The sequence below is a fragment of the Aplysia californica genome, unplaced genomic scaffold (genome assembly GCF_000002075.1).
Source record: "Aplysia californica isolate F4 #8 unplaced genomic scaffold, AplCal3.0 scaffold00613, whole genome shotgun sequence".
Classification (NCBI taxonomy): domain Eukaryota; kingdom Metazoa; phylum Mollusca; class Gastropoda; order Aplysiida; family Aplysiidae; genus Aplysia; species Aplysia californica.
The window spans coordinates 89,742-108,791 of record NW_004797883.1 but is presented as its reverse complement, the minus strand read 5'-3'; the positions used below and the strand labels follow the sequence as shown (position 1 = coordinate 108,791).

At 42.2% G+C, this 19,050-nt stretch overlaps 1 protein-coding gene across 3 annotated transcripts in view; it reads left to right on the top strand.

Moving 5' to 3' along the window:
* LOC101853192 overlaps positions 1-17,087 on the top strand; it is a 19,779-nt gene extending 2,692 nt beyond the window's left edge. Inside the window, exons 2-9 of one of the 3 annotated variants that reach the window (XR_001185223.2) lie at positions 4,002-4,094; positions 4,959-5,009; positions 6,764-7,032; positions 9,055-9,285; positions 10,596-12,797; positions 13,741-13,845; positions 15,537-16,609; positions 16,662-17,087. Coding sequence is in view for 1 of the 3 variants with exons in the window: in XM_013087637.1 (XP_012943091.1) it covers positions 4,994-5,009; positions 6,764-7,032; positions 9,055-9,285; positions 10,596-12,797; positions 13,741-13,845; positions 15,537-15,650 (2,937 nt within the window). In the remaining 2 variants the exon portion in view is untranslated. Of the gene's footprint in view, positions 1-4,001; positions 4,095-4,958; positions 5,010-6,763; positions 7,033-9,054; positions 9,286-10,595; positions 12,798-13,740; positions 13,846-15,536; positions 16,622-16,661 lie in introns of those variants that run through there. The other 2 variants (XR_004859082.1, XM_013087637.1) reach the window with 2 other exon arrangements.
* The last annotated feature ends 1,963 nt before the right edge of the window (positions 17,088-19,050 follow it).

The following is a 19,050-nucleotide window of genomic DNA, read 5'->3' as shown; positions in this document are numbered from 1 at the left end:
CGTCATTAAGTACGGCTAGCCTTTTCCATATTAATAAGTCGCACAAGACCCCCAGGCGCCACCACTTTCTGTACGTAATCAAGATTGTAAATATTTGGTACGTGACTCTTACTTGAAATTATCTTCCAAACTCTCAAATTAGTGTGAAATAACCTTGCTTTGATAAATTGATGGTTTTTATTTCAGCATTCTAGGGTTCAACAGTATAATAATAATGGGTGTTTCGCGAAAATAGGCTTCTGTGGCGATCTCCTGGAAAGTTCCTCCTTTTTTGGAATTCTGAGTTGAGACCCATGAGGACGGCTAGACTGTCAGGCTAGCCGTACTTAATATTGATGGCTGAATTATAAATGAAATTCTTAGTTTGCAATGCCTAAAGTATTTGTAATTGTATTTCAGACAAAACCAAAAGGTGCCTTACTGACTTGCATGTATTTGAACCTGAATAATTACTAATGAGACCTGTGTACTAAACAGGCTTGAATCGATTGGGCCAAACCTAGATCTAAGTCTAAGTACGGCTAGCCACTTCGATGTTAGATCTAGTAGGCCTACTCTCTATTGTCAACTTCTTCTCAATTTATTTACATCTATGAGCATATAAAATGTACAGCATCAGAATCAATCTGGGCGGAAGAAGGGTAATGCACAATCACAGACAACCGAACCGAACAGTTCTGCAAGTTGCAAAGAAAATAGATTTAGTCTTGATCTAGAATCTAGGCCTAATCCGAGTCGGCAGGCTGCCGTCGTGCGGTCGTGTTGCCACTTCATGACTGACAACAAAGTGGGAATCCCTCAATGATGTCAAACAAGATATAGATTCTAGATCTAGATCTAGTGGTGTTACTATAAATATCGGCCAATGGTGTACTCCCGACTTTCTCTAATTATCCACTTGGCTTGTCCCAGAACCCCACCCCCCATGTTTTTGTTAGATTTAGGTCAGGGGGGGCAAGTTGACCATGCCTTGTTAAAAAAAGGGAAATTTTAATTTTACACATGAACCTAGTACACCTCTGTGATTGGCCCAAATATAGATTCTAGATGACGTATTTCGGCCATCTATTATTTTTTTCTTTTTCCGGGGCTTCCCTCGCCAGTTGTCTAGATTCTAGATCTCACCCTGGCGGGCCTGCTTTGCCGCTTAACGCGCGATGGGCTATGTCACTAGATCTGTCTAGGTTTCATCGCCAACTGCTTGGGCTGTGTGTGCGCGCTGGCTTGTGTGTGTGTTTGTGCGCTTGTATGTGTATGCGTGTGTTTACAAATGTGTGTACAGCTTTGAGGAGAGAAGGTAAATATTTGTGGAACGTGAATTGCTGAGGTTGTTTAGAGATAACATAAATTAATACACAAAAAAAGCAAAGATGGCAAGATCTAGTTTACAGTTACTGGCGAGGGAAACCCAAGAGTCTTGGGGGAAACCCTGGAAAATGACAAAAATACATGGCGGAAATACGTCTTCTCTATGTAATTGGGCCAATCGCAGAGGTGTGCTAGGCGCTCGCTGCAGCCTCATATGTAAATTTTACTGCTCATTTTGTTTGTAGGCTGCTGATAAAATATCGATACCGAATTTAAATCAGTATCGATATCCAGTATTCTGTGTGGATGATAGTTCGTCAGTGCCCAACCACAAAATTACTGCCAAAATGACAACATTAAATCAAGTTGCTGTAGACTATAGATCTAGATCTAGTATTATAATATTTTTTGAATAAGCATTCCCAAATCATATTTTTAAGAATAGCATTTAACCCTATATATAGTATAGAAGTGCATATTTTTCCTAAAAGGACATTTTGTAAAAGATTATTTTAATAAGTGTTCTCAATTGCCCTTGCAGATTTTGATGGGGGAGGAATTAAAAAACGAGCGACCACTAGAAAATCAGAGAATGAAATCTGTATAGAACAGAGGTTTAGGATTGAAGCGGGTTAGGGCAGTAGGGTTAGGGTCAAGGTTAGGGTTTAGGCTTTGGTTATGGGTAAGGTCTGGGTTAGGTCTGTTCTTTATTGTGTTTGTTGGGGTGGTTGCTCGTTACGGAAGTCCTTCCCTTTGATAGGTATGAAAAAAAATTATGATTTTGTTAGAGTAAAAGTGTAAGGTCGTTTCCTGTGTAGGTCGACTGGATATAATGGTTATTTATTCTACCCGTCACTTTTGGTACATTACTCTCAAAATCTTAATTTTGGTTGAATGAAAATATGAATGTAGTATAACACGGATAGTATAGCTTGAATTCGTCAGGACCGGCCTCGATAGTTACACGATAAGAGGTATCCGTAGTTCGAGGGGTATCTTACGAAGATAAAGAAGAAACAAAAACAGGACCACAGACCTAGTTTGACGGAAGCGTGGTTTGGAGTCTTCCATGTTCTACCTCTATTGGTGTTAAGTTATACTGTAAGTTGGGGGTCGTTTTGCCGGTGAAGTAAAAAAGAAAGCAGTACAGTGTGTATGTTTGAAAGAGACGGGTGTGTAATATTTCATGACTCATTTATAAACAGTCAAACCTGCTCTAGACAGACTGAGACTGGACCTGGCATCAATAGTTGGCCAATATCTCCATTTGTGGATTGCGAGAAGTTATTCATTTATTTTGTCAGCACGCCTCACAAATGATCTCAGTTATCATCAGTTAGCGTTTGACCTATATATGCAGACCTGCCACTCATCCCGATTTAATCGGGATATCCCGATTTTTTGCCCCAAATCTCAAACATCCCGATTTTCCCGATTTCGATCGCCAGTATCCTGATTTTTTTCGTTGCGTCTGTTGCATCCGATTCTTAGAAAAAAATATAAAAAGTTTTGCAGTCTCTTTTGCTTGGAAGCACCGATTGGATTTTTTATCGGCAGGAACTTGGAACGCTATTTTCTAAAGCATCTATACCGAATCTAGTAGACTCACCCACGGTATTTCAACTAAAATCGACGTAGTATCAATTTTGAATTCCGACTTGGATACGCTCAAGATCTACTTTCGCTTTTATAACCCAGAATTGTCCGATGGTGTCCTGATTACTGTATGTAACAATTATGACATGGGCCTCAGAATAATCTATTCGTTGTTCAGCCGTTGCTTTAAAAGTAATAAAAGCAAGCTTTATCTGGGTACTGGTTATTCGGGCCCATCATCAAAACATGTCAGTGAAACTTTCAAACACTCATTCGCATCACGTGACCTGACCTCGTACGTGTGAGTAGTGCGTGTGTCGGGGACCGTTGGCTGTCGAGGTCAACAAAGTTCATTCACACCGGTCGCATTGGTCGAGGTGTTTTGGGGACTTAACCGGGGGGGGGTATTTTTTTTTTCACTTGGGCTTAAAGTGTGTGCCGTGATACAGGTGCTAATTGAGGGGAAAGGAATAACAAAAAATAAATAAATGAACAACCTTGGCGAGATTTTTTTTTTGCGGGGCGGGGGTGTGGGAGATGCCTTGAGTGAATATGCGATGGAAGTCAAACGTTGTTACTGTATGACAACGCGGGCTTTTTGCATGGATGATTAGAGTTATGTGCCATCTGTTTTCAAGACTACGAGAGTTTCAGCATTACTGCTCCCCCAGTTTATCCAACTCCGACTCGAGTACATATTATGCTGTCTTTCAGTTTTCTCTCTATTTAGATGCCCAAACGTGAAATTATTCCTTCAAAAGTTTTGTCTTGCATACTTGCCCCATGAAGGGGAACCATGACCCCCCCCCCTCCCCAATGCCCCTTATCACTGATTTGCCGTTGATCCCGATTTTTTTCACCAGGTCCTGATTTTTTTACTCTAAAATCCTGATTTTTAGATTTCATAGAGTGGCAGGTCTGTATATGTATGTAAAACCTGTCATCATGTTTGTCTTAGACTGTATTTCTAGATATAATGTTATCTCCAAAAAAAGCACAATATGTGTCGCAACAGTCTCGACTGTAAAAAGCAGGTAGTAGTGTGCTCTTGAAATTATTTTAATGCAGTAACAAAATAATACCTTTTCTATGTGCAGGCAAAGTGTTGAAGAGACAGATCTCAAGAAAAGCCTTTCCAATCAAAAGTATGGGGTCTCTCTGACCGTGGCCGACAGTGTGATGTGCCTAAGGTGAGTAGAATTTGGTGTCAACGTTTATGTAAGCCAAGACTAGTTGTTACTGCTCTACTGTCCTGTAACGTACATGTTTGTGTGTAATTCCACAGTCAGAGCTACTAGTGGCTGAATGAGATCACAGCACAATAAAACAAAACTGCTGTGCTCGTTGGAGATGTCACTAGCAGAAAGGCTTTTTGTGTCCAGTATTATGCGACCACTTTGTAAGTCGAAGACGCCTATAATTGTTTCCCTTTTTCGATTGCTGAACCCAACACACATGATAGTAAACCACATCATGTCTCATGATAGTAAACCACATCATGTCTCATGATAGTAAACCACATCATGTCTCATGATAGTAAACCACATCATGTCTCATGATAGTAAACCACATCATGTCTCATGATAGTAAACTACACCATGTCTCATGATAGTAAACCACATCATGTCTCATGATAGTAAACCACATCATGTCTCATGATAGTAAACCACATCATGTCTCATGATAGTAAACCACATCATGTCTCATGATAGTAAACCACATCATGTCTCATGATAGTAAACCACATCATGTCTCATGATCTAATCATACAATTTGATAGTAATGTCTATAAGCAACACTTCTTTTGTGGTAGCCAAACAGATTTACTCTACGTACAGGCAAAGCACACTTAAGTTTTTCCCAACATGAACTAAACTAACTTGCTACTGAGTCGTTTTTTTGTAATGTGTAAGATACTTTTCTGATATCTAGGGGTCAGTTTAATATTGAATACTTCTGTGCTATGAGAAAGATCTTTCTTGATATTTTAGTGTTGTTTTTCCTGTGATATCAACATTGCTTAGAATGTCTTGTTTTATGTTTCTTGCCGATAGTTATCTGATGTGGGCACATTTGAGAAGGAAGCACCATGGAAGGCAGGAAATGTAAGTATAGAGTGACAAACTTGAGTGATGTTTTAATCCTGAACCTTGTCCTGTTCCCATTCGTCACCAAAAGTAGCTGCCCATTTGGTTCAACTTTCTGTAAACTTAACAACCTCCTGGTGCTCATGTTCTTTTACGCTTAATGGGTGTGGCCTTGAAAGTAAATCTTGACTTCTGAGGCCATCCCTGACCCAGATTCCTCACTGGAAATGAAAACGAGGGCACAGTTTCTTGTACGTGATCAGTTTTGATCCCAGTCAAGCTTGTCATTGAGGAAATCTCTTGGGAGGCCCACATAGAATGTCTGACCGGCTTTGGTGGGGTTGAACACTTGCACTGCAATTTTTCCTGGTCGATTTGTTTGTTTGTTCTATCTTTTTGTGGTTTGCTCCTTCTTTCCTATTTTACGTCTATCGTCCTGATCTTTCCTCCTTTTTTTGGGGGGGGGGGTTTGTTACTCTCTAGTAACCCCTCTAATCTTCAGCACTTATATGACCTTACGCCTTATTGTGTTGCAAGTGCCATAAAACTCTTACTAAAACAAACTCTCTTTCCTGACGTACTGCATGTAAGCCCCCTTTGTAGAAATTTGCCACAATCTGTAGCAAAAGGTAGGCTATAGAGTGTGACCGCAGTGCAAAGTAGAAGACATAATAATCGATTCTGTCCTTACCCTCATGAAACCATACTGTTAACAATTTATGGGAATCTTCTTTCTGTGAATGTGTTCCTTTTCACTGATGATATTATATGTGAGGCAGCGTGGTGGAATCAGGCTCTCGTCAAAATAATCAAAGTGAAGAAACTTGCATTTTTCCAAAGGTTTGTGAATATTTTTCAAATTTTTGTGTTTTGGCTCAACACCTTTCATGCCCATTAAAGAACTCATTTTTGTATGGAATTTTCTGAAAAACGTTGATTAAAGGCACAAAAAATGTAAATTTTCAGTTACCACAGACTCTTAAGCTAAGGAAATAACTAATCTTTGGCGGCCATTTTCTCACTAATGTTACTTCTGAAAACAGTTGACCCCCACCTCCTTCATTTGCAAATACCTCGACTTGTATTCAAGATAAATGGATATTTTTTTTATATCCAAATAAAGACAAGTGAACAAGCTTTAAGGTGATACCAATAACTCCACACGCCCAAATATTGACGAGAGCCTGATTCCACCACGCTGCCTCACATATCATATACTGATGCTGTCCTTTCTACTACTGTGTTTTTTTTCATACTAAAAATAACTTAGTATTTCCTGTTTTCTTGTAACTTCTTTTGTATTCATATTTGTGTTTTAACTCCTATGACTGTAACTGTATGGCAGAATTCTTCGATATATTACTGTCCTCTGATTCTTGGTACTCAGTTATAATGTATGATTGTAAAGAATTATATTTTTTAGTCTATATGTGAAGTGTGCTGCCAAAATGAGTTACTTCTCAGATTTTAGCCCGATGGAAAAAGATACATCAAATTTATAGGTTTAATTTTTACAATTTATTAGTCTGAAATATCATAAAAGACATGTTGAACTTGAAGAGAATGGCATTGGTTTAGAATCTACAAAAGTGACCCTTGTGTCAGTTTTTGTTTGACATCTCCTTTCATGGATTGCGAGAAGTAACTCATTTTGTCAGCACGCCTCACATATTTTGCCGAAATGTAAAAACTTTTTGTACTTAACTGGAATGTTAAAATTTTGATCCCTATATTTATTGATAAACAATGGACATTTTTTTTTCTTCCCTCAGCTCGAAAGTTCAGGGCGCCCAAGTTGACTCGTGTGGAAAAGCTCACGCAGGGACTCCTGGAGCACCCAGATGATGTGAAGGCTCGTTTCATGATCAAAGAAGATGGCGAGAAGGGTAGGGGTGTGTTTCTTCGTGTCCCCGTTCTCAAGAAGGACTCTTTTGTCTTGGAGTACGAAGGAGAAATCATCAGCCGCCAGGAAGCTCAGAGACGGGAGCAGCTGTACTCTGTCAACGAGGAAGGCTGCTTCATCATGGATTTTGTGTTCCAGGTGTGCTTATGATAACTATAACCGTGGGTGGTTGGCGGGTGCTGTGGTGTGGTTTGCTCCTTCTTTCCTATCAAACATCTATCGTCCTTATCGCCCCTCCTTCTATTTTGTGTTTGTTACTCTCTTGTAACACCTCTAATCTTCGGCACTTATATGACCCTATTGTGTTGCAAGTGCCATAAAATTCTTACTTAAACTAAACTAAGTATAACCCCCTTTTAAAAATTCTTATTCTTTGGGAGCATGGTGGCTAAGATTATAAATTATTAGAGTATTTGACCGTTTAGTTTTAAACAATTTTAGGCTAAATACTTTGTGCAGTGTCTCTTTAAAAAATTTGGTATCATACCTTCATATGCAATGGTAACTGAAATATTAAGCTTCTGCAAATTTTCTCTGTTGACTAATCTTTGGCACTTATATATATGACTTTATTGTGTTGCGAGTGCCGTAAATCACTATATAAAATATAAACAAATTTTTGGCACTTGTATTCGACCTATTGCTGCCAAATGATCAAGTCAAACCTCAAGGAAGAGAGGATGAATGATTGGGCCACAGGTACAACAGGAAGGAGGATGTATGGCCACATGAATAAACCACTGGTCAAAGATCCAATCAATGAGTTGAGGAGGGGAGATCAATCCATAATCTTCCAACTTAAAACACAACATGTACCCCTCAACCAACATCTCAACCGAATTGGAGTAAAGCAGTCTGCTGCCTGCCCACTATGTGACTACCCCTCAGAGACAGTGGAACATCGATCTGTTCTTCTGTAGAAAACTAACTGATTTAAGGGGGTGTTTTCTTCCCAAGCTACCCCACACATCTAATTGCCTCTACTCCTCAAGACAACAATTAGAACAAACATGCAGCTATTACCGAATGGCATCATGCAGAAGAGTTAACGCTCAGATGCTACTGGATCGCTAACAACAACAACAACAACATTCAACCTGTTTGTGTCGCAGGTTCTATAAAACTTTAATCAAATCTAAAAACACACTTGTTTTTTATTCTTTTTTTTTTTTTCTTTTTCTGTTGCTCACTGCTTGAAGATGCTTCAATCATCATCTACCATGACTGTATTATGATCATAGTTCCATACTGTGGGTGGTTGGTGGGTGCTCTGGTGTGGTTTGCTCCTTCTTTCCTATCAAACATCTATCGTCCTTATCTCCCCTTCTTCTTTTTTATGTTTGTTACTCTCTTGTAACACCTCTAATCTTCTGGCGCTCATATGACCTTATGCAGTTGCGAGTGCTGTAAAACCTCTACTAAAACTAAACTAATAGTTCCATACTGTGGTGAAAGGAGGAATATGTTATAGTTAATTGTTGTCTTGAGGAGTAGAGGCAGTTAGATGTGTGGGGTAGCTTGGGAAGAAAACATCCCCTCAAATGGGTTAGTTTTTTACAGAAAAACAGATGATGTTCCACTGTCTCTGAGGGGTAGTCACATAGTGGGCAGGCAGCAGACTGCTTTACTCCAGTTCGGTTGAGATGTATGTTGATTGAGGGGCACATGTTGTGTTCTAAGTTGGAAGATTATGCATTGATCTCCCCTCCTTGAGGAATATGTTTGTTTTGCATGTTTTCATTTGGATGATGGTTGTCTTTGATTGTTGTGGGTGGTTGGCGGGTGCTCTGGTGTGGTTTGCTGCTTCTTTCCTATCAAACATCTATCGTCTTTATCTCCCCTCATTCTTTTTGGTGTTTGTTACTCTCTTGTAATGTGAGTGATTGGCGGGTGCACTGGTGTGGTTGCTTATTCTTTCCTATGAAACATCTATCTTCCTCATCTCCCCTTCATCTTTTTTATGTTTGTTACTTTCTTGTAACACCTCTAATCTTCTGGCGGCCATATGACCTTATGCAGTTGCGAGCGCCGTGAAACCTCTACTAAAACTAAACTCTCTTGTAACACCTCTCATCTTTGGCCTTTGGCACTTATATAACCTGATTGTGTTGCAAGTGCTGTAAAACTCTTATTAAAACTAAAAACTTTGACTGTTTTCAGGATAAAAGATGGTCCATTGATGGGACAAGAGAGTTTGGCTCCATTTCACGCTTGCTGAATCACTCGCGCAACCCAAACATACAGTTCCACCCTCCCATCATAGTGGACTTGAACGGCTCTCAGCCTCCCCGGATAGCTGCCTACGCTTTGAGGGACATCTACAAGGGAGAGGAAATCGTATTTGACTACGGGGTACACGACAAAAGACTCTCCTGGCTGAAGAATAAAGAGGTAAGGACTTCGACTGTGTGCTATGTTAAGCTATAATATATTTGCAAAGGAGTACGGTGTCGGGTAAAGAAATTGTGTTTGACTATGGGGTACACGACAAAAGACTGTCTTGGCTGAAGAATAAAGAGGTAAGGACTTTGGCTATATGCTATGTTAAGCTATAATATATATGCAAAGGAGTACGGTGTTGGGTAAAGAAATAGTGTTTGACTATGAGGTACACGACAAAAGACTCTCTTGGCTGAAGAATAAAGAGGTAAGGACTTTGGCTATATGCTATGTTAAGCTATAATATATATGCAAAGGAGTACGGTGTCGGGTAAAGAAATTGTGTTTGACTATGGGGTACACGACAAAAGACTCTCTTGGCTGAAGAATAAAGAGGTAAGGACTTCGACTTTGGATTAAATAGTTCTGAGGTGACACCATCATGCCATGTCTCCCGTATCGGTGCAGCTGGTAGATTTCCATCTTCTTAAGGACTTTTCTGTTCCTTATGATGAGCTTTACACAAAATACTGGCTGTTTTTCTCTATATCCTAGTCTCATTCCAGTCAGCTGTTGTCTGGGGCCTAGAGATGTCCTTATGTTGATTTTCTCTGTGCACTGCGTTTGGGTTTTTTTGGGGGGTTTTTTAGTGAAAACTTTACATATGTGTCTTACACTTACAGCATCCAGTTCTGTCACATAAAACGTTTATATATGTGGTATACTTGTGATTTTTTTCTTTCTAGTCTTTTGTGAAATTGTATGGGAAAAACTTGGCAGTTTTGTGCTTGGATACTGTTCCTTTATAGAAGAGGCTGTGTGTTAGTTCATTTCTTGAAAATGTTCTATTTTAACGCAGAGGAAGAAAAAGTAGTCTTATTCCCAATATTGATGTATAGTTTTGTCAAGACGGCTCAATGCGACCATTAATCTGTTGTTGTTGTTAGCGATCCAGTAGCATCTGAGCGTTAACTCTTCTGCATGATGCCATTCTGCAATAGCTGCATGTCTGTTCTAATTGTTGTCTTGAGGAGTAGAGGCAATTAGATGTGTGGAGTAGCTTGGGAAGAAAACATCCCCTTAAATCAGTTAGTTTTCTACAGAAGAACAGATGTTGTTCCACTGTCTCTGAGGGGTAGTCACATAGTGGGCAGGCAGCAGAGTATGTAACACTATGTACCTTTAAAATTGATTTGTAAATCCACAATATGTATCATGTTAAGCGCATAGAGCATTGCATAAGTGGATATGCGCTATATAAATGCAATCCATTATTATTATTATTATTCATTAATCTACGGTTTTGAATTTTCTGTCCTCAGAACGGATATGCTCTGGATTCGGATTCCAGCGATGATGAACCCACGTTTCACATATTTGGGCCCAGCACTTCCTCACCTCAGAATCAGCTGCACAGTCCATCTCTCAGGATGAATTCACAAGATATCTCACGTAATGACCCGCTCTGCAGCCTTCCGTCTGATGATGATGATCAGCCTGTGCGTGACATGTCACCCCCGCCTGAATACGACTCCCGACCAAAACAGTATACTCCACACTCGAAAGTGCATCATCACCCAGTGAAACGCTCACTCAGACCCTTTTCCTCCGGGGAGTTCAAACTGAAACTCACCTGCTTGTTCTCCACGGGCAAAAGGAAGTCGTACGTTTCCTTCTGCGAAAGTCTGGGTCAACCACTCACGATACTCCAGGCGAAAGAAGACCACGGAAAGACGAAGCGCCAGAAGTCGGAGAGCAGTAGCGTGATTAGTCTGTCCTCCAGTGACGAGGGGAACAGCAAGCTGTCTCAGGCGTCCTGCGTCGTCGAGGAAAGTCTCCCCGTAGACGTGCCTGAGCTGAGCAGTGTGAACAAAGTTCTCCGGTGGCAGGACCAAACACGGCCAGCAGCCGACCCCGAGCAAGAGAGGGCCGTGTCTTGTGAGGATATCGTCATTTTAGATGTGAGGAGTTTGAGTGACCCGAAGACACTTCTCCAAGTACCGTCAGATGAGTTCATACTGGGCCTACAACATTCCACGGATAACAAACCGGTCAAAAGTAGTTTAACGATGAAGTCTCCGTCCACATCGCAGCGTCAGGCCGATCTGCAGCAGCCATGTTTCTCTCAGTCATCAAAACCAAATCCACCGAAGGACGGTAGATTACTACCAACGAGGGCTACGAGCCCGGTGATAGGGATAGATGACTCTGCCTCTGATACCAGTGACTCCGACCTGCCCAGTTTGAGGGAACTTTTGGACCCCCGGGAAAAGCCGCAGGATACTGACTTTGTGCCTCAGAATCTGAAGAATGCGGGGAACGTGAAAAATGCAGATTTTACTTCCAGGAAGTCGCATGATTTAAAATGTGTTCCAGGAGTGCAGGAAAAAGTAGACTCTATAACTAGGAATCCACAGAACGTGGAATGTATAGCAAGAAAGCAGCAGAATACTAACTTAGTAGCTAGGAACCCACAGAACGTGGAATGTATAGCAAGAAAGCAGCAGAATACTAAGTTAGTAGCTAGGAACCCACAGAATGTTCAATGTATAGCACAAAGGCAGCAGAATACTAACAATGTAGGGAAAAATCCACAAAATGTAAACTTTGTTCGAAATATACCCCAGAATGTAAACTGTGTTGCTGGAAGTTCACAAAATGTGGGGCGTGTTGTTGCTGGAAGTTCACAAAATGTGGGGCGTGTTGTTGCTGGAAGTTCACAAAATGTGGGGGGTGTTGTTGCTGGAAGTTCACAAAATGTGTGGGGTGTTATTGGTGTAAATTCACAAAATATGGGGCGTGTTATTGGTGAAAGTTCCCAAAATGTGGGGCGTGTCCAAAAGAAAGCACACAATGAAGAACGTGTAGCAGGCCAACAACAGAATGTCGACTGTGTTAGAAAAATGCCACAAAATGTAAACGTTGTTCAAAAGGTACCTCAGAATATAGTCCACGTTGCTGGAAATTCACAAAATGTGGAGCGTGTCCAAAAGAAACCACACAATGAGGAAAGTGCAGCAAGACCACCACAGAGTGTCAACTATGCAGCAAAGAAGCCTCAGGTTGTGGATGCTGCAGCAAAGAAGTTGCATGATGGAGACTGTGTTGTTGTTTCAGACGATGAATGTTCTGGGGATGAGGCACCGAAAGACTCGGTCAGCCGAAGAAGTCCTTCTCCAGAATGTGAAATTGTCGGGTGTGAAATGGCACCAAAAGTCGCTCCGCCGCCACCAAAGCCAAAACCCCGTGCATCTACCTCTCGCGTGAAGCGGTCCTCGTCTCCCGATTGTCTCATCATACAGGACGTTTTCTCTCTCAACTCCACAAAAGTGTCAGAACGACCGGTAGTTGATAGTCTGCCGTCCAGACCTGTTGGGTTTTTGCCCCCGACGTCCCAGCCTCAGGTCGCAGTCATCAAGCCCTTCGTGGCGCCCGCCCAGACGTCGGAGGAGTGCGCCATGCCCGAAGGAAGCGGAAGTTCTGCTCTCTCTCGGCCTGGTGCTGAACAAGACACGAAAGTGAAGGTATGGACGACTACCTCTTTGTTTGTGAAAGTAATGGGTGTCTCGCGAAAAGGGTCTTCTGTCATAATCCGGCGTAAAGTTCCTCCTTTTTTTAGGAACTGAGTTGAGACCCATGCTCAACATGAATGAAACAAGGAGGCTAAACTACAGTATAACACGGATAGGTCGAACACAGAAGACTCGAAATCACGTGTCTGTCGAACTGTGCCTGCGGTCCAATTTTTTTTCTTCTTCTTTATCTTTGTAAGATATCCCTCGAACTACGGGTCATTCAAACTACCGAGGCCGGTCCTGACGAATTTGAGCTATCGATGTTATACTGCAGTCCTAAAATCTCCTTGAAAGAAGTTTTGGGCTATTTGTACTTTTTCATCACTGTGGATTTCAAATCCCACACTTTGTTCTTGTCTACAAAACCCATACTTTGTTCTTGTCTACAAAACCCATACTTGGTTCTTGTCTACAAAACCCATACTTGGTTCTTGTCTACAAAACCCATACTTTGTTCTTGTCTACAAAACCCATACTTTGTTCTTGTCTACAAAACCCATACTTTGTTCTTGTCTGCAAAACCCATACTTTGTTCTTGTCTGCAAAACCCATACTTTGTTCTTGTCTACAAAACCCATACATTGTTCTTGTCTACAAAACCCATACTTTGTTCTTGTCTACAAAACCCATACTTTGTTCTTGTCTACAAAACCCATACTTTGTTCTTGTCTACAAATGCCATACTTTGTTCTTGTCTACAAAACCCATACTTTGTTCTAACATTCTATTGTGCGTCTAATCTACTTCTGTGTCTAATCTATTTTCTAACCTTCTCTGTCTAATCTATTTTCTAACCTTGGGTGTCTAATCTATTTTCTAACATTCTATTGTGTGTCTAATCTATTTTCTAACACTATGTATCTAATCTATATTTTAACATTGTCTTTTGAAGCCATCACCCTCCGAGGCCACATCAGTATTTTCCTCGAAGGAGCAGGAGGTCTTACGAGAGATTTTCAACAACTCCAAGAGCAGCAAAGACATGTCGAGATCAGAGGTAAGTGGGATTTTTAAGTCATGGTTGGCCTTTGATGATTTTAACCCTTAAAACCCTGAATTCTGTTTTTTCATACCGCCCTAGAATCCTGAATTAAAATTGAGGTACTAGAACAAATTAGGTTGGTTCATTGTTTTGTTTACTGTGTCTTTAATTGTTGTTAGATTTTACTGACGTTTGAAAATGTTATTTATATATGAATGAACAGTCTGAACAAAAGGGGAAAAGGTGAAAACACTGGTTTTTAGGACCAACTCTATGAGTTAAGTCTTGTGTGTGATCCCAGACTCCACTTCAGTCAAAGTATCTTTAGACCCAGCCGTAGTAGATATAGCCCCTGGTAGCTTTAGTGGGGATCCCCTGCCAATTCCACTATCGTCAAAATCATTATCGATGTTATGCGGAACATTGCAATCGTCTTCAACTGTTATATTTATCGATATATCCGACTGGGAGATCATTATTGGGGTCTGGTTCAGGATTTTAAAAGTCAAAAATTTTGCGGCATGAAGGGCCTGGCAGCGAAAAGTGACCGATTTTTCTTTAAAAACTCGCAAAATTTCCAAACTTTCGGAGTAGAACTGGTCTCATGACATCATCGGTACTTTCTGTTCGTGACAGTCATCTGGAGTTACATCCCCTGTTTCTAGCACTGGGAATTAAACGATAATGTCGACCAGGGTATAGGGTTTTAAGGGTTAATCTTTTTCTTTTACTTTAGTTTGTATTCTTAACCCTGTCTGTACGCCTGGGGTCATTTTGTACCCCCGGGGTTGTATTCTGCACATTTTTAGAATACTTCTAGTGCGAAGATCTCTTTGAAACTTTCAGTATTTCTCAAAAAATCATTTTGACATACTGCTATGCAAAGCGTACAGATCGGATTAACGAGTAAATTTCTCCTCTGGAAAGTGGTGGCACAGAGTTAGTAAAACACGATGTACTGATAGGGTTAATATAATGCTACGAGCAAAGAAGTATTTGAACCATTGTCAAGGGGTCGACATTCCAGTCGTCCTCCGTAATTAAATTATGCAGTGTTTGACCCATGATAAGAGATATGTGCACAACCTGTACTTTTTCATTATATGGAAATTTTATTTAACAAATGAGTATTTTATGTGGTGTGACGTGGGCCTCTGACGAAAACTTGCTTGCTTGCTTTGTCCAAGACATCCACATTATCTGTGGGTGATCAGGGGGGGGGGGGGAAAACTCCCACCCTCTTGTGTTAGTGGCCCCCTTCTTCCCATATAACACCCTCGACTTGGCTCGACACGGTCATAGCGAGATGGGCCCGGTCCGATCCGCTAGGGTTATCGGGGGGGGGGGGGGGGGGGGGGTGGTGCTTTGGTGTGGTTTGCTCCTTCTTTCCTATCAAACATCTACCGTCCTTATCTCCTCTCCTTGTTTACCAAAAGTAAAAGTATCCTCATCCTCTGTTGTTAGCGATCCAGTAGAATCTGAGCGTTAACTAATCCACATCCTCTAAGACATTTTTCTGCTTGGCAATGAGCAGCCATCTTGGGACAATTTTGATTGTTGAAGTTTTTCTTTTGAGCTGTGAATACTGGCGCTCATATGACCTTTTATGCAGTTGCGAGCGCCGAAAAACCTCTACTAAAACTAAGCTAAGACGTGAATATATCAGTGAGGTTAAAATTGTGCTGTTTTCTTCTGCACTTCCACAGATCGAAGGAGCCATTGCAGGAAAGTGGGACTTTTTCAGCCGCTTGATAGAAAGGGGGATCACTCTTGAGCAGATTAGTAAACTCGTGGAGAGCTTCAAAGGACCGGTGAAATAAGGACGAAGGACCCGTGAACTAGGGACATGGGACCCGTGAACTAGGGACATAGGACCCGTGAACTAGGGACATAGGACAGGTGAACTAGGGACATGGGACCCGTGAACTAGGGACATAGGACCCGTGAACTAGGGACATAGGACCCGTGAACTAGGGACATAGGACCCGTGAACTAGGGACATAGGACCCGTGAACTAGGGACATGGGACAGGTGAACTAGGGACATGGGACAGGTGAACTAGGGACATAGGACCCGTGAACTAGGGACATAGGACCCGTGAACTAGGGACATAGGACAGGTGAACTAGGGACATAGGACAGGTGAACTAGGGACATAGGACAGGTGAACTAGGGACATAGGACCCGTGAACTAGGGACATAGGACAGGTGAACTAGGGACATAGGACAGGTGAACTAGGGACATAGGAAAGGTGAACTAGGGACATAGGACAGGTGAACTAGGGACATAGGACCCGTGAACTAGGGACATAGGACCCGTGAACTAGGGACATAGGACCCGTGAACTAGGGACATAGGACAGGTGAACTAGGGACATAGGACAGGTGAACTGGGGACATAGGACAGGTGAACTGGGGACATAGGACCCGTGAACTAGGGACATAGGACCCGTGAACTAGGGACATAGGACAGGTGAACTAGGGACATAGGACAGGTGAACTAAGGACATAGGACAGGTGAACTAGGGACATGGGACCCGTGAACTAGGGACATAGGACAGGTGAACTAGGGACATAGGACAGGTGAACTAGGGACATAGGACAGGTGAACTAGGGACAAAGGACCCGTGAACTAGGGACATAGGACAGGTGAACTAGGGACATAGGACCCGTGAACTAGGGACATAGGACAGGTGAACTAGGGACATAGGACCCGTGAACTAGGGACATAGGACAGGTGAACTAGGGACATAGGACCCGTGAACTAGGGACATAGGACAGGTGAACTAGGGACATAGGGACATAGGACCCGTGAACTAGGGACATAGGACAGGTGAACTAGGGACATAGGACCCGTGAACTAAGGACATAGGACAGGTGAACTAGGGACATAGGACCCGTGAACTAGGGACATAGGACCCGTGAACTAAGGACATAGGACAGGTGAACTAGGGACATAGGACCCGTGAACTAGGGACATAGGACGATTGAACTAGGGACATAGGACAGGTGAACTAGGGACATAGGACCCGTGAACTAGGGACAAAGGACCCGTGAACGAGGGAGCCCGTGCCTGATGTCGTCTCGGTGTTGTGATCTGATTTCTGTGCTCACTCAACTGGAGTTTCCTCTCTCTGTATTTTGCTCCCCTCATGTTTTTTTTTTAGATTTGTATTCCCCGGACAGTTGTATATCTGAAAGTGAAAGTGGCCTTGTTTTAGTTTTTTGGGGTACTTATGTTTTGAGAGAGATCTTTTTTAAATTTCTGTGTGTAGAAATTTGTTCAGTGGGTGGTTGCCGGGTGCTCTGGTGTGGTTTGCTTCTCCTTTCCTATCAAACATCTATCGTATTTATCTCTTCTCCTTCTATTTTGTGTTTGTTACTCTCTTGTAACACCTCTAATCTCTGGCACTTTTGTGACCTTATTGTGTTGCAAGTACTGTAAAACTCTTTCGAAAACAAAGAAGTTTGTTGTACATCTACTCCACGTACAAGCTGGCAGTATTATTCTATCAAAAGCAGACAAGAAGTCAAGTGGACTCGATCTCGCTGTAATGCTGGTTGCCACGGTCCATCGCGCTGTCTTGAGATTTGAACCTCATTATCTCACTTACACCTGCACCTACCCCCCCAGGGAGGTGCTACTGACTGAAGGTCTTTAGGCCATTCCCAAACGAGGGGACAATAACATCTCGAGTTCTTCGGCACGGTAGAATTGTAATTGTAAATGGGCTGATTCATCAATGTCATGCTTATAACTGTGCCTGAACTACAACAGGGAACTGCTGCTTTTTCTTTCTAAATCCTTACTGTTGTCATTTTCCTCTACTTCTTCTGTATGTTTGTCACACTATTGTGACCTGCTATTTCCGGGGTGCCTTGAAAGTCGAAACAGACTTTGTGCTGTTGAAGCTAGAGAGGTGAGCAGAGTAAGCCCGATTCCCTTTAAGGACTTCTCTGTTGACATCCAGCCCTTGGTGCTCATATGACCTTATGCAGTTGCGAGCGCTGTAAAACCTCTACTAAAACAAAACAAACTTGCTCCTCTTCCCATAGTGATGTACGTATGTGTCGTATGTCGTATGTGTCGTATGGCTTCCTCCACTACCAACTGTCATTCAGGCCTGCCTTTTGCCATTTTCTCAAAAGAACTCGGGGGGGGGGGGGGGGGGGTGTTCCACCTTTGTTCTTTGTCTCAGGGGGGTGTGTGTGTATGTGTTCCACCTCCACCCTTGTTCTTTGTCTCAGGGGGGTGTGTGTGTGTGTGTTCCACCTTTGTTGTTTGTCTCAGGGGTCGGTGTGTGTGTGTGTGTGTGTGTGTGTGTGTGTGTGTTCCGCCTTTGTTCTTAGTCTCAGGGGTCGGTGTGTGTGTGTGTGTTCCACCTTTGTTGTTTGTCTCAGGTGTGTGTGTGTGTGTGTGTGTTTCACTCTTGTTCTTTGTCTTAGTCTCTACGGTTCCTCCCCTGGTGTCCACCGGTCTTCCTCTACCTCTTTGGCCATCTGGTGTCTGTTGGGGGACAACTCTTTGTTATAGTAAGGCTTTATGGCACTCGCAACTGCATAAGGTCATATGAAGGCCCACCGTAAATGAAACTGACGTGAACCGCAAACAACTCTAGCAGTAAATGATGCTGACATGCACAACAGAAACAACTCTAGCAGTAAATGATGCTGACATGCCGAGCCAACAAGTGACTGTAGTGTCTTTAGGCCATTCCCAAAGGGGGGACATTTCTCGTTCAAGCACAGTAGAAATTCATGATTCATGTCACACTCATAACTTTGCCTGATCTGCAACAGGGAACTGCTGCTTTTTCTTTCCCAATCCTTACTATTGTCATTTTCCTCTACTTCTTTTGTATGTTTGTCACTCTTGTGACCTGCTATTTCCGGGGTGCCTTGATAGTTGAAGCAGACTTTGTGCTGTTGAAGCTAGAGAGGTGAGCAGAGTAAGTCTGATTCCCTGTAAGGACTTCTCTGTTGACACCCACCCCTTGGCGCTCATATGACTTTATGGAGTTGCGAGCGCCGTAAAACCCTCTACTAAAAAAAAAAATATTAAAAAAAAACAACTGTAGCAGTTCAGTAAATGATGCTGACATGAACAGCAAAGAACCAACTTGGCTACTAGTGGAGTGGATTGTATTTTTGGGGGTGTGCTTTTTCTACTCAGATGTCTTGAATCTTAAGATGTTTATATTGTATTATTTTCTAAAACATTT